This window comes from Scyliorhinus torazame, chromosome 1 (assembly GCF_047496885.1).
Source record: "Scyliorhinus torazame isolate Kashiwa2021f chromosome 1, sScyTor2.1, whole genome shotgun sequence".
NCBI lineage: Eukaryota > Metazoa > Chordata > Chondrichthyes > Carcharhiniformes > Scyliorhinidae > Scyliorhinus > Scyliorhinus torazame.
In genome coordinates, this window is record NC_092707.1 from 367,693,016 (window position 1) to 367,709,721 (window position 16,706).

The 16,706-nt window shown below is 44.8% G+C and overlaps 1 protein-coding gene across 4 annotated transcripts in view; it reads left to right on the forward strand.

Annotated features, from left to right (window-relative positions):
• Positions 1 to 16,706, forward strand: part of xpo5 (exportin 5) — a 214,098-nt gene that overhangs the window by 63,907 nt on the left and 133,485 nt on the right. For all 4 annotated transcript variants that reach the window (XM_072511332.1, XM_072511324.1, XM_072511353.1 and 1 more), the window contains exons 4-10: positions 2,346 to 2,483; positions 5,025 to 5,207; positions 6,104 to 6,130; positions 6,544 to 6,729; positions 7,892 to 7,968; positions 11,852 to 11,951; positions 12,647 to 12,730. In XM_072511332.1, the coding sequence (XP_072367433.1) occupies positions 2,346 to 2,483; positions 5,025 to 5,207; positions 6,104 to 6,130; positions 6,544 to 6,729; positions 7,892 to 7,968; positions 11,852 to 11,951; positions 12,647 to 12,730 (795 nt within the window). The remainder of the gene's footprint in view (positions 1 to 2,345; positions 2,484 to 5,024; positions 5,208 to 6,103; positions 6,131 to 6,543; positions 6,730 to 7,891; positions 7,969 to 11,851; positions 11,952 to 12,646; positions 12,731 to 16,706) is intronic.

The window sequence follows — 16,706 nt, forward strand, 5'->3', positions numbered from 1 at the left end:
ATCTTGTCAGATTGCATTGGATCTCGCGAGGCGTTGCGAGCTGGATAGATCCTGGGAGCGGAGTCTCCCGGCTTTCAATGGCCACACTGCGCCGCGGCCAGCTGCTTTTCCAGTGCAGCGTGGCCGTAGGATCGCACCCATAACTTCACAAACATTCTCAACACGTTTGCCAAACAATTTTGTTGCCATATCTGTAATAATAGATTCCAGCATTTTCCAACAGGTCTATAGTTCCCTGTTTTCTTTCTCCCTTGTTGCTCTTATTAGCCTTAGTTTTATTAGCTCCAATTATGTCACCTTTGCTCACGAGTCGCCAGGTATCTTTCTGATACCGCCACGTGGTTCAAGCTCTAGTTATGATTAATAAGACAACACACCGCTTAGTAAGATAAAAATCAACGGTCATTTATATTGTACAGCAATAAATACTTACACAATAATCCCTCTTTCTATATCACTACCTACCACTACTGGCAATACTTAACTTTTAGGAATGGCCCACCAGGTCAGGGAAACGAATGGTTTATCGAATTGGGTCTGGCCTGTGGGATTCAAAGGCTGACACAGGTTGATGGCTAGGAGTCTATCGGGTAGGGATCGCTGGAGTCAAACTTACGGTTGCTGGTCGATGGTTCTTGCGAAGGTTGCAAGCCGGAGAAGAAGGGAGAGAGGGGTCGATCTGAACCTGGCCCTGATCTTTATAGGTCCCAGGGGCTTCCCGCCTCTCGGGGCGGACCTTGACCCTGGTCCCAAGTGATTGGACTTGCTCCAATAATGGGGCGATTCCTTGATCGGGGGGTGGTCGTTCACCTTTCTTTGTCTCGGCCACTGCTGGCGCTGAGAGGTCTGGATCGGCATTCAATTGCTAATATGTTGCAATTGTTCCCGGGATAGCCGATTAAACTGCAGATGCCTGTGTTGATGTGCTGCTAATGGTCGCAGGTATCGATCTGGGCCGACTTCCCCAGAGCCGAATACGCTATTCTGTCTGCAGCTGTCCGTTTGTGCCCTGTTGGCTGCTTTTCTCATCAGCCTTTTTGGTTAGCCATTTTACATCGGGTTTTGGCCAAATTAATCGGGAATCAGCCATTTTAGGTGGCTACACCCTCCCTTGTAGAGCATGGTTACAATTGCTACCTTCTAATCCCTGGGAACTGCCTGAGAATCTAGACCTCTGAAAGATCAAAACCGATGAGTAATGTATTAAACCTAGTTACCGTCTTGAAATTTAGGGTGCAGGCCAGCAAATCCAGAAGTCCCCTTAATTTCAGTCGTCCTATTTCTTTAAGAATAATATTTTATTGGAGGAGGTAGTGTTCTGCTTTTCTCTGCCCTTTACTGTAACAATAACAAACCTGCATTTACATAGCACTTCCAAGGTAGTAATATGACCCAAGGCACTTCAGAGTGCTGTTAAACAAAATTTTACGAATACACGCCTGGTGCCAGCAAGTCTGGGATGAAGGTTTTTATGAAAGTGATTTCTTGTGCTGTTTCTCCACCTGTCATGTCATGTTCTTTACTTATTCCAGATTCCAACTTCTGTGGTTGTTTATTTTAATATCTGCTCAGCAGAATGCTTGGCACCAAAGATGTATCTTCAATACAGTTATTGAAAGTGATGACTGTGTTCAGCCTAGAGTGACTATTCACTTTTTCTGGATTACTTTTTCTACAAGATTCTGCAGCCAATGGTGAACATTTGGGAGCTAATTCATTGTTGTATAAAGGAATGATGGCGCCTTTATTTCCGGGGACCTATAAGTGGCATTCCACGTAGATTCTATGCTCCTAATAGATGAAAGATACAAGGCTGCCTGGAAATTCTTTGCTTTGACAAGAGTTTCCATGTCTGGAGCCAGGGCAATGACTGTTCCAAAAAAGCCTTGATCTTGAGGACTGATCATTTTAATGGAGAACATTATTGTTCCATTTGAAGCTGATGTTTTTGTTTAGTTTCTATTGGTAAGCTCCTGTGATTTCATTGGATTCTGCGACTAGCGGTGTGTATGAATGGGTGACATGAATGATTAGTCTCAGACATAAATGATTAGTTTCCAAGTCTATTTCCACAATCAAACTGGCGATGTGGATTTGAAGATGATTTATCTGGTTTTCCAGTGATTGACATTTCATTCAGTACATGTACTTTAGTAGGGAGAAGCTGTAATATCTGTTTTCATGAACAAGGGAGCACTAGATTTTTGGATTTTGTGCAAAATATTAAGCATTCCCTTGACACACCTGTTCGGTGTTTTCGTATTTAACAGATGACTACAGTTTGTGTTTTCTAAAATCTATACAGGTTTGAAAGGAATTGTTAAACATTTCTTCTGTGTCCTCAGGGTACTCATAATATCATGGTGGAAGAGGCTTATATTAAAGATGCACTTTCCCGCATTGTGGTAGAAATGATCAAGCGGGAGTGGCCACAGCAGTGGCCAGATATGCTAAATGAAATGGATAAACTAACTGCCATGGGGGTAAGTATAAATCTTCAAAACATGTATTTGTTAGCAACATCATGCAAGTCCTGTGCTGATAATGCTTCCATGCACACCCAACTTTTACTTCTCTTCTGTTTCTGTTTTTTTCTCTATATACTGTAACATGGAACGTACAGCACAGAAACAGGCCAGTGAGCCCATGCTAGCATTATGTTCCACTTGAGACTCTCTTCCATTCTTCACCTAACTTGATGAGCATAATGTTGTATTCCCCTATTCCTCCTGTGCTTCCCACCTCTCCGTAAGTGCAACCATATTCACGTCAAACACTCCCTGTGGCAGAGACATATTCTCACTACTTTTTGAGTAAAGTTTTTGAGGTGACAGCTCAAGGGTCCCGGGTTCAATTTTGGCCTCGGGTGACTGTGTGGAGTTCGCACTTTCCCCCCGTGTCTGTGTGGGTTTCCTCCGGTTTCCTCCCACAGTCCAAAGATGTGCAGGTTAGGTGGATTGGCCATGCTAAATTGCCCAATAATGTCCAAAACATTTGGTTGGGTTACGGGGATAGGGTGGAGGTGTGGGCTTAAGTATGCTGCTCTGTCCAAGGGCTGGTCCAGTCCCAATGGGCCGAATGGCCTCCTGCACTGTAAATTGCATGATCCATGAAAGTTTATGTATGAATTCCCTTTTGATTTTGTTTTCGGTGACTATTTTAGATCAATGGGCTTTTTCCCCCTCTTTCTCTCTCTCAAATGGAAATGCCCATGTGTTAATCTTACCAAAACCTTTCATAATCATAAAGACATCTATTAGGTCACCTTGAACTTGGCTCATCCCAATAGAAAAGAGATCCAACCTGATTTTTGTTTTGCCAAGCACTTCATTCTGCAGCAAAACAGTTGGAACCGTAAAAGAATAAATTTATTAAGTGGCATTTTACATGCTATATTCCATAGGGAGCTGGCAAATAACTAAGAAGCAAAATGGATTGCAGCCCTTCATATGTTGTTCCCGTCATTAAACAAGTGACGGAAATAGATTTAAATGTTTCTGGTATTATGCCTTAGTATGCAAATTTGTGAATCAGCATACATTTGGGGCTGGATTCTTGGTTTGGATTCTATGTTCCCCCGCCCGAGCTGAATCTGTTGTGGTTCGCGCTGGTGCTAGGAGCGACGCCCACAGGCGATTAACTCTCCCTAGCCTTGCAAATTTCTGCATGGCGGGGACCGCATGGGATTCCATCGTGAATTCTGCTATTGGGCTCCCTGCAACGCAATTCTCTCTCTTCTTTTCTCTCTCTTCCCCCCCCCCCCCCCCCAATGTCTGGATTGTTTGTTTTCACTTCCTTTCACGCTTTAATGAATCTCAAGTATCCTGCTGTGAACCTAACCACAATGTTTGTAAACATCTATCAATGGACCACACCAAAAGCAAGTTCTTCCTGCTGAGAAAAAGAGGAAGTGAAAGCACTTAACTCCTAGATGTTTACCAACATTGCGGTCAGGTTCAATACAGCTGCTTGAGATGCATTCAACCGTGAAGGTGAAGGCAGCGCAGTGGTTAGCACAGCTGCCTCACAGCACCATGGCCCCAAGTTCAATTCTGGCCTTGGATGACTTGTGTGGAATTTGCACTTTCTCCCCATGTCGACTTGGGTTTCCTCTGGGTGCTCCAGTTCCTTTCCACAATCCAAAGATGTGCGGGTCTGGTGGATTAGCCATGCAAAGAAATTACCCCTTAGTGCCCAAACATATGCAGGTTAGGGTTACGGGGATAGCGCTTAGGTCAGGTACACTTTCAGAGGATCTATACAGACATGATGAGCCGAATGGCCTCCTTCTGCACTGTAGAGATTCTAAGGGAAATTAAAATAGACAATCCAGACATCTATTTTTGGGTTTCTAATTTTTTTGGGGGGGGAGGGATAGTGGCTCTGTGATATGGGGGTGTTGTAATGGGGGGGATGTGGAAAAGTACAGCACAGGAACAGGCCTTTCGGCCTCCAAGCCCGTGCCGACCATGCTGCCCGATTAAACTACAATCTTCTACTCTTCCTGTGTCCGTATCCCTCTATTCCCATCCTATTCATGTATTTGTCAAGATGCCCCTTAAATGTCACTATCGGCCTTGCTTCCATCACCTCCTCTGGTAGCGAGTTCCAGACACCCACACCCTCTGTTTATAAAAAAAAAAAAAAAACTTGCCTCGTACATCTACTCTAAACCTTGCCTCTCGCACCTTAAACCTATGCTCCCGAATAATTGACCCCTCTACCCAGGGTGAATAGCCTCTGACTATCTTAATAGCCTGTCAAGGTTTGCTGACTATTTATTTCGTTTTTTTCCCAATTAAGGGATTATTTAGCGTGGCCAATCCACTTAACCTGCACATCTTTGGGTGTTGGGTGAGACCCATGCAGACACTGGGAGTGTGTGCAAACTCCACATGGACAGTGACCCGGGATGAATCCGGGTCCTCGGCGTTGTGAGGCAGCAGTGCTAGCCACTGTGCCACCGTGCCACCCTTCATAATATTTTATAACCTATACGTGATCTAACTTTTTGTTTATCTTAGGAGACTCAAACTGAGCTGGTGATGTTAATCCTTCTGCGCCTGGTGGAAGATGTGGTGACTTTCCAGACCATACCTGCACAGCGTCGTAAGGACATCCAGCATGCACTGACTCAAAATATGATGCAGCTTTTTAGTTTCCTCTTGGACATCTTGCAGGAGCACACTCAGAGCTACAAACAGCTGGTAATTACTGTATATCTGGTTACTACCAATTCTGGAAGAATTCCATTAACTGTTGAATTTCAAAAACCGCCTTCTGGTAAAGTCCAAAACCAACAGCATGGTATAGAGCTCTAGCTGACAAACCAGAAATGTCCCAGGTTCATTTTCTGGTCTTGCCTGAGATAACTGATGTGAACCTAAGGCAGCAGTGCATCTCTGCCTGTTGGGATAGGGAAGGAATACCAGACAGCTGTGCCTGCTGCTGTTGATCCCTATGAATTCCGCTGCAAAATACATGCCTTCAACGAAGTACAGGTTTGGGTTACCTGTGGTGCACCTTTGCTGGACAGCCTTTTGACCACCAGTATTTCCATGGAAGGACTAGGTGAACAAGTGTGGAGTTTTCTGGTGATAGGAGTCGGTGCCTTTGGGGCATGAGAACTGAAGTAAATATATGTTGTGTACACTACGAATGTCTCCGATTTGGTACACTGTGTACTGAATTTATAAAATAGTAGTTATCCGTCAGTAATTCTTTTGAGTGATTATTCGTTTGTAGAGATCTAGTTCACCATGGAACCTGTTCATTTTTTCTTGCATAGGATTGTGCGATATCAACATTTTAAAGATAACTGGTTCTGTCCACTTGTCCATGAGAGCGGCCAATCTGTGGCCTTGATCATTTTCTCCTAGTTTAGCAGCTACTGCTTGAGTTTTGATCTGAAGGTGAATCAAGGGTCATTGGGGGCAGGTGGGAAAATGGGGTTAAGGCCACAATCATATCGGCCAGTGCAGAATTTTACATATCCATTATTGAATGGCGGGGAAGGCTTGGGGCCAAACGGCCTACTTATGTTCTCTTGTTGATGTTTTGCAAAATATATGTTGTCTAAAATCTCCCTTTTAATTTCTTGCAGAAAGCAGATAGTACTCAAGAAAATAAGGTGGGTTTGCAGTTATATTCTTCTATTGGTGCGCAGATAGTACTCAAAAAAATCAAGTGGGTTTGCATTTATATTATTTCTTCTATTTAAAAAGAGTAACTTTAAAGTCCTGCAAATTTTACCAAATAGTTGAATGCAATTAATTCTCCAAGTGAAATGTTGTGCAGAGAATGTTGATGGGTTGGAGGGTTGCTGTATGCAACTTTATGCTATTTTTCTCTGTTGGTTAAAAGGAGCATTGCTAGACATCTCGTTACTACTTGTTCACTTTAAAATGTAATAAAGAGTGTAAATAATCCTGTAACAATACATTGTATGCAGCATTTAAATGTCTCTGTATTTCACATGCTGAATAAATGTGTTTTAATATATGAACACTTCGCAGCTGATTTTCTGAAATTATTTCCTTTTAGGCTAAGGCACACTGTCGTGTTGCAGTAGCAACTCTCAATACCCTAGCTGGATATGTGGATTGGGTTGCGTTGCACCATATTACAGCTGATAGCTGCAAGCTACTTGAGGTGTTGTGCATGTTACTAACTGAACCCGAATTGCAGCTTGAGGCAGCAGAATGTCTACTCATTGCCATCAGCCGAAAGGTAAAACTTTGTACCAAAAGATAAATGGTTAATTTTTCAAAAGTTGCTCAGTTTTAGGTTGGAAACTTGGGGACCTAGTTTAAACAATAAATATATTCCAATACTAATGATTTTAAGGCTTTTTCTTTTGGCAAAAGTTTGAAGCAATTCAAATGAAATAATAAAATTGCACAGGATGTTTTCATAGTTGTATTGGCATCTCGTAAAATGATTTAACATGAATAGACTGATCAAATTTATTGATCAAATTTAATGTGCAATCAAGATCTAAAATGAGGCACAACGTGGGTCAGCAGGAGCTTTGAGAGTTAAATTATTTTTCATATGTAAATCAATCTTGTAGTTTCAGTATTTTAGTGGCTCTTTTGTACTGTAGTTATCACCCCCCCTTTCCCCTCCTCCATCCAAGAATGATCAATTTAACGCTCTAACGAGGGTTTGCTGACTGGAAGCGTGTCTTCTGCCCATCGTTCGGGAGAAAGTCCCATTCGAGCTGCTGGCTAAGCTGATTGACCAGTAGCTGTTTAGTCTTAGTGGTACCAGCAGGAGCAGTGGACAGGACTGGAACTGTAAGCAGTCCCTGTGAGTCCAGGACAGGGGTGGGAGTGGCGGCAATGTTGAAAGGAGGCGGCTGGCTGACTTTACTGTACGAGACCCGAGTAGGGTCACTTGAGTTTCCTCCTTCCCTCAGAACTCTCCCTTCCAGAGTTTGGGTGGGCGATGACCCTGAAGTGGTCATTAATTGCTGCTTGAGGGCCTCAATTTGGGTATTGGCTTAGGCCTTGCCTGTCCCACTGTAAAATTGCGAAGAGGTCAGGGTGAAAAAAGAACTGAATGGAAAAGCCATCAAAGAATTTCACAGCAAGCCCCTACCGACAAGTATGCCGACTGAGAAAATGTAAAATTCTGACCCGTGAGCGAGATCCAAAGATTAAAATGGTTGTTTTAGTTGATTTCAGAGGTTGAATTTTCTTTGAAGCCTCTTGAATTGTCCTTTGTAATTTTCACAAAGAAGCCTGCATGAAATTGATAATGTAAGTTAAATGGTTGATTGTATAACAGTTTTTTATCACTTTACTTTGTATCAAAATTAGAGGCCTGGAATGATCACAAAATTCTAGTAAACTTCGACTGAATCACCTCTGTTATCTTAATTTGTTAGGGTAAACTGGAGGATCGCAAGCCTCTCCTGGTCCTCTTTAGTGATGCAGCCATGCACTGCATTTTGTCAGCTGCACAGTAAGTGTTTGTTTTCCATATGGGGATGTTAGTTTCATAAGTTTAGTTACTTAACTTGACATAGTCAACTCCTGTCATTCATGACCCCCTCTTTTTTTTTTTCAAAATATTTTTATTCAGGACATTTTCATTTCATTTTACAGAACACAGCACATCCATCCTTGTACATTTCTCACTATGGACATCCCCTCCATCATACTGCCCCACTTGATAACTATAATACAAAACAAACCACCCCCACCCCCGAGCTGACATCTACCAATGCTTAAAGAAGGAGATGAGCAGCCTCCACCTCGAGTAGAACTTTTGCTCCGACCCCCCATAGTAAACTTTATCTTCTCCCGATGTAAGAATTCCACCCTGCTGCCCTTGGCGGTTTCGGAGCCTGTCACCCTAACGAGATGCTCCTCCGGACTATTGGAGAGGCAAAGGGCCAACACGTCAGCCTCTCTCTCTCCTCCTGAACTGCTGCATCTTCCGTTACCCCAAAAATTGGCAACCACGGGTATGAGGCTACCTCACCTCCCAAGATCTCTGGCACCGTCCCTAAAAAGAACGCCCAAACCCCCACCAATTTTAGGGAGGCCCAAAATGTGTGCGTGCGTGCAGGGTGCAGTAACCGCAGAAATGTTGCCAACTCCTTCCTCACTCCTAATCTGCAGGTACTGGAACCAGTTCCTCCTTGGCAATTGAAACTGCTCTACCAGCTCCCGCAACTCTGCAAATCTACCTTCCATGAACAAGTCCCTAAACCTCTCTATCTTCCCCCATTTGCAACCCAGTACGTTGAATTCAACCCTACTGGAATAAATCTGATTTTCACAAAACGGCACCCACAGTGACATGCCTTCCACCTTAAAATGTTGCCTAAACCCTTACCGAATCAACCACCACTGGGCTCGTAGAGTATTTAGCCGGTGATAATGGAAGTGGAGCTATCACCAGTGTCCTCACTTGACCCCATCCATGAAGCCTTCTCCATCCACCCCCAAAAGGACCCTTCATTCACAACCCAATTCCAAACCTTCTACACATTTGCTGCCCAATAATAATTCATCAAATTCGGCAACACCAACCTCCCGACCGCCTGTCCCTCTGCAAAAATACTCCGAATCCAAGACATCTTACCTGCCCATATGAAGGCTGAAATCCTATTCACCCTGCAAAAAGATTTGGGCAGGAAAATCATGAGATTCTGAAAAATAAAGTTAAAATATGGGGATGATCGTCATTTTCACTGTTTGGACCCACCCTGCCAGCGATAGAGGGAAAACATCCCACCTCTTTAAATCCTCCTTCACTCCCTCTACCAAATTAGCCATATTCAATTTATGCACCACCCGTATTCCCAGGTATCGAAAGTTCGACCTGACCAGCCGAAACTGCAACTTCTCCAGCCCCTTCCTTTCACCTGGAAACTTAACTGGAACGAACACCTTACTTTCCCCACATTTAACCTGTACCCCGAAACGAGCCAAATTTAGTCAGTATCTGTATAATCCTACTCCTACTTGAAATTGAGTCCATTACACATAACAGCAAGTCGTCCGCATATTTTTGGATTGGATTGGTTTGTCACGTGTACAGAGGCACAGTGAAAAGTATTGTTCTGCGTGCAGCTCAAACAGATCATTCCGTACATGAAAATACATAATAGGCCAAACATAAAATACACAATATAAATACATAGACACAGGCATCGGGTGAAGCATACTGTGTAGTACTACTCAGTAGAGAAGATGTGTGAAGAGATCAAATCAGTCCATATGTTCATCAGTTCATAAGAGGGTCATCTAGGAGTCTGGTAACAGCAGGGAATAAGCTGTTTTTGAATCTATTAGTATGTGTTCTCAGACTTTTGTATCTCCTGCCCGATGGAAGAAGTTGGAAGAGTGAGTGAGCCGGGTGGGAGGGGTCTTTGATTATGCTACCCGCTTTCCCAAGGCAGCGGGAGGTACAGACAAAGTAAATGATGGGAGGCGGGTTTGTGTGATGAACTGGTGATACGCAGCTCTGAAGTTTCTTCTGGTCTTGGGCCAAGCAGTTGCCATACCAGGCTGTGATGCAGCCAGATCGGACACTCGATGCTTCACACTTCTCTTCTCTCCTCCTCGTCTCTCTCTCTCCTTCTTCTTCTCTCTCTCTCTCTCCTCTTCTCCCCCCCCCCCCCCCCCCCCCTCCCCCTTCTCTCTCTCTCTCTCTCTCTCTCTATTCCCTTCCACTCCGTTGGTTCCCTAAGCCCCATCACCAATGCAAAAAGCAACGGGGAAAGTGGACATCCTTGCCTTGTTCCCCGGTGCAAACAAAAATACCCCAAACTTGTTACATTAGTGCGAACACTCGCTCTGGGGCCCTAATCCAACCAATAAACCCCGGTCCAAAACTAATCTGCCCCAGCATCTCTAAGGTATTCCCACTAAATCCGATCAAATGTCTTCTCAGCGTGCATGGATATTATCGCCTCATTTTTCTGATCCATTAGGGGCATCATCACTACATTTAACAGCCTCCTAATATTAGAAGATAACTGTCGCCCCTTCACAAACCCTGTCTGGTCTTCACCCCCCCAAATCCCACCCCCGACCTGTACAGCCCCCAATAGCACGCCTCAAACACCCCATTCACCTTCCCTGAATCAGCGAAACCCTGGCCCCCAGAGTCCTTTATCTGCCCAAGATCACTTATTGCTGCCAGCCATCTCAACTGGCATGCAAGAAAACTACTGGGCTTTTCCCCATGCTCATAAACCGCCCCAGCACTTCTCCGGCGCAGCTGACCCACTGCCTTCCCAGTCGACAAATGTTCAAACTCCATGTGCAGCTTCTTCCTCTCCTTCAACTCCTCCTCTGGGTGACTGTGTACTGCTGATATACACTGCCAAAATGACCTTCATCAACCTCTGTTTTTCAATCCTGTCTACCTTCCCCCTATGTGCCTTGATTCGTATCCAAATCTGGAACTCTCGGCAAAACTTTCATAAATTCCACATCATCCCAGTTAGGAGCAAACATATTCATTAGCACCACAGGAGACCCTCCAATCTTCCACTCACCATCATGTATCATATATCATCCCCCTGGATCCCCCACTATATTACTCGCCAAAAAAGCCACCCTTGTGTTAATAAGCACCGTAGCCCCCCTCGTCTTCGTATCCAAGCCTGAATGGAACACTTGTCCCACCCACCTTCCCTCAAGCTCATTTAGTCCTGAACTCTTCGATGAGTCTCCTGCAGAAAGACCACATCTGCCTTCAAACTTTTTAAATTGACAAACCATGGACCTTTTGATCAGCCCATTCAGTCCCCTCATGTTCCATGAGACTTCAGGCAGGTTGTCTAGGTCCTGGAGAGGATGCAGTGCAGTTTTAACGCAGTAATACCAGGGCTGAAAGATTTGAGTTAAGTGGGGAGATCGGCGAAGCTGGGATTGTTCTCTCCGGAGCCTAGAAATGTAAAGGGAAACAAAAGAGGAAGTTGGGATAAACCTAGCAATGGGTTGATAACCAGAGGCCTGGATTTGAAATGATAGGCAGAAGAATGTGAGGGGAAATTATAAACTTTTATCTCCAGTGGGCTGTTGAATTCTGGAACCAGCTGACAGATTTTAGAATCCGATTCTAAAGGTATAAAAGATAATTCAATATGTACTTGATGCCAACTACCTTGTAATGATAGGGGAAAAAATGTGGTGAGGGGTTAAATTGTACAGTGCTTTACAAGTTTCAGCATAGGCCTGATAGACTTCAGATCCAGCACAGGCCTGATAGGCTTCATGCCCGCCTCCTGTGCTGTGGTGTTCTATTCTATGTAATTGTGTAGGAACTGCTCTGCTTAATTGTTACACCTCAGGAAAGATGCAAAATTCCATGTTTCTTATTATAGGACAGCCCATGGAGCAGGGCTTGTGGAACAACACTACATGTTTCTAAAGAGGCTTTGTCAAGTACTTACAGCCCTAGGTGGACAACTGACTGCATTGTGGGTATGTTGAGCACAAACCCTTTCTGTCTGTTTTAATGGTAACATCAAGTCACATATTTGTTTACAATACAATGCATTTATGTAGTTACTGTCAAGAGATGTGTTTTTAGAAAGATAAGAATTGAGGCAACATCACATTCAGATGTTCTGAACTCATGGTTGTGGAGTGATTTTACATTGAAATAAAATACGTGTTAATTCTGTGGACCTGACGATATCTTTTTGTACCTAATTGAAAAAGTGTGTGTAACATAGCCAAAAAAAATATATAACTTAGCTACTTTTGAATTTTAGTTTCAGGATTGCAAATAGTACCTTGTAAATATTTCAGAAATTGATCAGACTATCTTGAGGTTGTTCCTGTGATTGGTGGAAATAACTTTTTTTTTCAATGTTTGTTTCAAAGTGTGCTCATAAAGTCTATAAAATTGGGGGGGAAAACACGCCTCCTTAATGTTGTAATCCGCTTCCGAGCAAGTTGTAGGCCGTGAAATAATTCAAATTGCCTTTTGTGCTTGTGCTTCTTATCGTCAATCGGTCAGTATTGGAAAACGCAGCAAATTTTACAAGTCGACCATGTTGTCATATCTGCCACTCTATGAGAGGAGAGATGAATTTTATTGCATTCTAAAAACAAAAACAAATGATATACATGTGTGCGAAAATTGAACCAATAATTTATTTTTCTTTCTCCAGGGTAGTGATAAAGATATTGGCCAACCTCCTAATTTCAACAAATATTTACAAGCATTTTTGGCTTTCACCAATCATCCTAGTCAGGTAATTGGTTTTTAAATTTGATATATGATGCAATTTCCTGACAGCAATGAGTGTTTGATGTACAACATGCATGAGTGCAATTTGTATGCTGTTGCCTTGAATTAGTGTGTGGCAGGAATAGATAATCCAAATCAATGGCCTGGGTTCAGTAACTCGATGCAAAGTGTAGAAATAATAAATTGTGAATGGTATTAGAAGGGAAATAAAATCAGACAGTACAGCTCAGCAATGAGACTATATTGGATAAGGCATGCTGGAGGGAACAGTACCGCCGCGAAGAGTAGAAACATAGAAAATAGAAGCAGGAGGTGGTCATTCGGCACTTCGAGCCTTGCTATGATCCCTGGTTCTGGACTCGCCCACCATCGGGAAAATTCTTTCTGAATCTACCCTGTCTAACTCTGTTAGAATTTTGTACGTTTCTATGAGATTCCCCTCTCGCGCTTCTAAACTCCAATGAATATAATCTTAACCAATTTAGTCCCTCCTCATATGACAGTCCTCCTATCCCAGGAATCAGCCTGGTAAACCTTCGCAAAACTCCCTCCATAGCAAGAGCTTCCTTCCTCAGATAAGGACACCAAAACTGCACACACTACACCAGGTGTGGCTTCACCAATGCCCTATACAATTGCAGTTAAACATCTCTACTCCTAGACTCAAATCCTCTTGCCAATATACCATTTGCCGCCTTTACTGCCTGCTGTACCTGCGCGCTTACTTTCACCGACTGATGCACGAGGACACCAATGTCTCGTTGAGTATGTACCTGTCTCAATTTACATCCATGCAAATAATCTGCCGCCTTATTTTTGTTACCGAAGTGATAACCTCACATTTATACACATTATACTGCATTTGCCTGCTCACTCAGCCTGTCCAAATCCCACGGAAGCATCTCTGCATCCTCCTCACAGTTCACTCCTCTTCTCCCTCTTCTCTCCTTCCCCCCCCCCCCCCCCCCCCAACTTTGTATCATCTGCAAATTTGGAGATCATGCATTTAGTTCCTTCGTCCAAATTATTAATATCATTATCATAGAATATCATAGAATTTACAGTGCAGAAGGAGGCCATTCGGCCCATCGAGTCTGCACCGGTTCTTGGAAAGAGCACCCTACCCAAGGTCAACACCTCCACCCTATCCCCATAACCCAGCAACCCCACCCAACACTAAGGGCAATTTTGGACACTAAGGGCAATTTATCATGGCCAATCCACCTAACCCGCACATCTTTGGACTGTGGGAGGAAACCGGAGCACCCGGAGTAAACCCACGCACACACGGGGAGGATGTGCAGACTCCGCACAGACAGTGACCCAAGCCGGAATCGAACCTGGGACCCTGGAGCTGTGAAGCAATTGTGCTATCCACAAGGCTACCGTGCTGCCACAGTAATATGTACTGTGAACAGTTGGGGTCCTAGCACGGACCCCTTCAGTACCCCACTCGTCACTGCTGCCAATCAGGAAAATACCTATTTATTCCAACCTGTTGCTTCCTGTCTGCTAACCAGCTTTTTATCCATCTCAAGACACTACCTGTAATCCCATGCGCTTTAACGTTACATATTAATCTATGTGACACCTTGTCGAATGTCATCTTGAAGTCTAAATAAACCACATCCACCAGTTCTCCCTGGTCACCTGTACCAGTTACATCTTCAAAGAATTCTAGTAGATTTGTCAAGCATGATTTTCCTTTCGTAAATCCATGTTGACTTTGATTGCAGTAAGAAGTCTTTGAACACCAGGTTTAAGTCCAACAGGTTTAAAAAAAAAAAATGTATTTTATTACAAACATGTATCAAAACAGGTGAACAAACACCCCGGGACACATGCTTCCCTACAATCAGCTATACAGTCTGTACAGATTTTTCCTCTTTTACACACTCCCCCGCGACGAACAGCCCCTCAAACATGGTCACAAACATCCCCCACCTTTCCTCAAACCCCCCTGAAGAGCCCCTCAACTCATACTTTATCTTCTCTAATCGCAGGAAGTCCTACAGGTCACCCAACCAAGCCGCTACCCCTGGTGGCGATGCCGACCGTCCCTCCAGCAAAATTTGCCGCCGTGCAATCAGAGAGGGGAAGGCCAAGACATCGGCCTTTCTCCTCTCCATGAGCTCTGGCTTCTCTGAAACCCCAAATATCGCCATCAAAGGGTCCGGATCCACCTCCTCCTCCACTACCTGGCTAAGACCGCGAACGCTCCCGCCCAAAATCTTCCCAATTTTTCGCAATCCCAAAACATGTGCGCATGATTCGCTGGCCCCCGCCCACACCTCTCACACTCATCTGCTACCCCCTGAAAGAACCCACTCATTCTCGCTCGAGTCATATGCACCCTGTGCACCACCTTAAACTGTATCAGGCTCATTCTTGCACATGAGCAGGTCCCGTTTACCCTATGCAGTGCCTCACCATGATCCCAATATTGATCTCCCCTCCCAACTCCACTTCCCATTTCTCCTTGATCTTCACCACCTGCTCACCTCCTTGCTCCCCCAGCCACTTGTATACATCCCCAATTCTTCCCTCCCCTTCCACAACCGGAAGCAGCAGTCGGTCCAGCAGGGTGTACCCCGGCAACCTAGGGAACCCCCTCCAGACCTTTCGTGCAAAGCCCATAACCTGCAGTTACCTGAACTCTCCTTCGGCAGCTCTACCCCCTCCCTTAGCTCCTCCAGACTGGCGAACCCTCCCTCCAAATACAGATCCCTCACCTTGACCAGCCCCACTTCCCTCCACCTCCTGTATACACTATCCATCCCCCCTGCGCAAACTCCTGATTCTCGCACAGCGGCATTCGCACCGACATCCCTTCCACCCTAAAATGCATCCTCAACTGATTCCATAACTTCACTGTGGACTGCACCACTGGGCTCCTTGAATACTTACTAGGAGCCATTGGCAATGCTGCTGCCACCATAGCCCTCAAGCTAGACCTCTTACAAAACTCCTCCATCCTAACCCACTCTGCCCCATCTCCTTCCCACCACGCCGCACCTCGTCCACATTCTCCGCCCAATAATAATGAAGCAAGTTTGGCAACGCCAACCCCCCCCTGCTGCCTCTGCCTCTGTAGCAGGATCCTCCCCACCCTCTGCACCTTCCCTGTCCATACAATGTCAGAAATGATCGTGTCCACTTTCCGAAAAAAGGCCTTTGGTATAAAGATCGGGAGAGCTTCAAAGATAAAGAATAACCTCGGCAGAATATTTATTTTCACCACTTGGACCCTCCCTGCCAGCGTTAAGTGCAGTGCATCCCAACTCTTAAGATCCTCCCTAGCCTCCTCCACCAGCTTCGTTAAGTTCTACTTATGGAGCCCCGTCCATTCTATCGCTACCTGAATCCCCAAGTACCTAAACCTCTCCCTCACTACCGTAAATGGCACCCCCCCTAAATTGTGCCAGCTCATTCACTGGGAATACCTTGATTTTCCCGACATTCAGCTTGTACCCCGAGAACCCTCCAACCCTCCCCAGCAGGCCCATAATCCTTCCCATACTCTAATGAATCGGAAACATACAGCAAGAGGTCATCAACATAGAGCGACACCCGATGCTCCCTCCTAATCCCCCGCCACTCTGCCAACCTCCTGAGAGCCATCGCCAATTGCTCTATGGCCAGTGCAAACAGTAGCGGTGACAGCGGGCACCCCTGCCTCACATCCCTGTATAAATCAAAGCTTTGTGAGCTCATATCATTCGTCCTCGCCCGTGGTGCCACATACAGCAACTGTACCCATGTCACAAATCTCAGCCCAAACCTTCCCAAAACTTCGAACAAGTACCGCCACTCCACCCGATCAAATGCCTTCTCCGCGTCCATGGATGCCACCACCTAAAGTCCAACAGGTTTGTTTTGAATTAGTAGCTTTCGGAGCGTAGCTCCTTCCTCGGGTGAATAACTTGTGTTGTAAGACTTCTTACTGTGCCCACCCCAACCCAACGCCGGCATCTCCACAT